At 57.5% G+C, this 2,540-nt stretch overlaps 1 protein-coding gene across 1 annotated transcript in view; it reads left to right on the top strand.

Moving 5' to 3' along the window:
- Positions 1-474: 474 nt before the first annotated feature.
- The window catches only part of SHC2 (SHC (Src homology 2 domain containing) transforming protein 2), a 27,720-nt gene continuing 25,654 nt past the window's right edge, over positions 475-2,540 (top strand). Inside the window, exons 1-3 of the mRNA XM_011964084.1 lie at positions 475-503; positions 938-1,127; positions 1,630-1,700. Coding sequence (XP_011819474.1) covers positions 475-503; positions 938-1,127; positions 1,630-1,700 — 290 coding nt within the window. The remainder of the gene's footprint in view (positions 504-937; positions 1,128-1,629; positions 1,701-2,540) is intronic.

Raw genomic sequence — 2,540 nt, 5'->3', positions numbered from 1 at the left:
CCACCTATTCATCCATCCACCCATCCATCCAACTATCCATCCATCCATCTACCCATCCACCCATCCATCCACCATCCACCCATCCAGCCATCCACCCATCCATCCACCCATCCATCCATCCATTCATCCATCCATCCACCCATCCACCCATCCATCCATCCACCCACCCATCCATCCATCCATTCATCCACCCATCCATCCATCCATTCATCCACCCATCCATCCATCCATCCACCCATCCATTCATCGTCCATATTCCTGTCCATCCATCTACCCATCTATCCATCCACTCACCCATCATCCATCCATCCATTCACCCACCCACCCAGCCATCTGTTCATCCTCCGTCCATTCTTTCATTCATCCATCCATCCTCTGTCAGTCCATCCACCCATCATCCATCCATTTAACAGGAGGTGAGGCCTCTAGTCCATGCCCTGCTGAAGTGCTCCCAGGCTCCCCAGCTGGCCCACGATGAACCCCTGCCCCTCATCACAGCCCAGGTGTGGGATGTGGCCTCTGCTTCCTGTCTGCATTCTCGCGTCTGTCTCTGCTCCTTGCTCGCCCTGCTCCAGGCACATGGAGCCGTGGAGACGGGCAGCGCCTGGACCAACCCACACAGTGACCTGTACACACCTCAGAGGCCCTCAGGCTGAGGTATCTGTGGGGTAAAGTCCTAAAAATGGAGGTTCAGGGTCAAAGTGTTTGTGTGTTGATCATTTAAAAAAACTGAGGTGAACTTCACGTAACATTATTAATCATTTTGCTTGTTGCATTTTTCACAATTCAGTAGTAGCGTTTAGTACATTCATAATATTGTGCAACCACCCCTTTTGTCTAATTCCAGAATTGCTCATGACCCCAGCAGGAAGCGTGTTCCCATCAGCCTTCACTCCCCGACCCCTGGCACCCACACAACCTCTTGCTGCCTCTGTAGGACATTTCATAGAGATGACGTGGGCTGTGCCCCTTCCCCTCCCACCGGCAAGGGCCAGGGATGGAAGGACACTGTGGCCTTCGCCTCCTGGCCCTGCTCCCCCACCCTTCACGGCACTGAAGCGGGCCAGGGACTCAGCGGGACGCCTCTGCGCCTCTCGTCCCTCAGTATCATCAGAGTCGTTGAGACGGTGAATTCCCTTTTCACTGAAACTGCTGTCTTGGCCGGGAGCCCGCGAACTTCCTGTGGAGGGCGAGGCCAGCAGTGTGTGCCTCTGTGGCTGCCAGGACGTCCGCCCCACTGTTTGCCAGACCCTGAGCTGGGCGCTGGAGATAGGGAAGTGCTGGGGATCGCAGCGTCCTCACACTCCTCGGCTTAGGCGCTGGCTGAACAGAAAGAGACTGACAAGGGCAAGACGGTTAAGGGAACAAGCGCCGTAGAGCCTCGGGGGGAACCGCCAGGCCCCTGAGAAACAGCAACAGAGGAAAACATGCCTGGAGTTCGAGGGGGCGGCTCTCGGGACAGTGTCCAGGCCTTGAGGTGGGGGAGGCAGGAAGGCCCCGGAGCCACCAGGGGCAGAGGAAAGGGCTCGACTCCAGGGGTGGCCGAGGAGGTGAAGGGCTGCTGGGAAAAGGGACGTGGCTCCACTGCGGGGGTTTCGATGGCATCTGACACCTGTTCTCTCCCCTCAGTACATGGGCTGCATCGAGGTCCTCCGCTCCATGCGCTCCCTGGACTTTAACACACGCACGCAGGTGACCAGGTGAGCCTCCAACCCTGCCCTGGCCGCGTAGGGCTGTGTGAGGCGCTGGAGGGCGGCAGCGATGGGCTCCACGACAGCTGTGCTGGGGTCCCAGGACGCAGCCTCGGTGCCCTCCTACCTCCCTCCCACTTCACGCCACGTGTCCGCCCTGTCCCCACGCCAGGCATCGATCACTAGGCCCTGCAGGCCTTGGTCCTCCTCTAAGATAGAAAGAATGCCGGTTGCTCGCAGGGTGCTGGGCAAGTCTCCGCACGGCGGGGGGTGCAGGGCCTGGCGGGTTCCCTCTGGGACCAGGGCCCAATGGCGTCTCTGTGTCCCTGTTTTCCACACGGTGACCTCAGGATGCTGTGTGGTGTCTGGAAAGGAATCTCAGGGGTTGTGGATATGACCCGGGCTTAAGCAGGGAGGAGAGCGACACCCTTTTTTTCTCTGAAAACTGGTTGATTCCATTCATATAGACTTAAAAAAACCTACGTGGGATAGTTTACAGGTGCATATGTGAGATGTAATTCCTGCATCAAACGATTCACCCACTTAAAGTGGGCTTTGTAGGATCTTCACAGAGTCACACGACCACCATTGTCTGGTTCCGAACATCCTCATTACCCCCAAAACACCCCGTCCCCATCACAGCCACTCCCCGTCCCCTCCCCAGCCCCGGCACTCACCACCCATCCCCTCCCTGTCTCTGTGGATCGGCCTGTCCTGGACATTTCATAGCAACAGGATCACGCGCTGCGTGGCCTCCTGTGTCTGGCGTTTCTCACTGAGCGTGACTTTCCCAAGCTGCATCCGCGCTGTGGCCTGGGTCAGAACCTCGCTCCTTTTCTTTCTTTTTTT

This window comes from Colobus angolensis, unplaced genomic scaffold, assembly GCF_000951035.1.
Source record: "Colobus angolensis palliatus isolate OR3802 unplaced genomic scaffold, Cang.pa_1.0 Scaffold64, whole genome shotgun sequence".
NCBI lineage: Eukaryota > Metazoa > Chordata > Mammalia > Primates > Cercopithecidae > Colobus > Colobus angolensis.
This window is presented reverse-complemented; position numbering and strand designations above follow the sequence as displayed.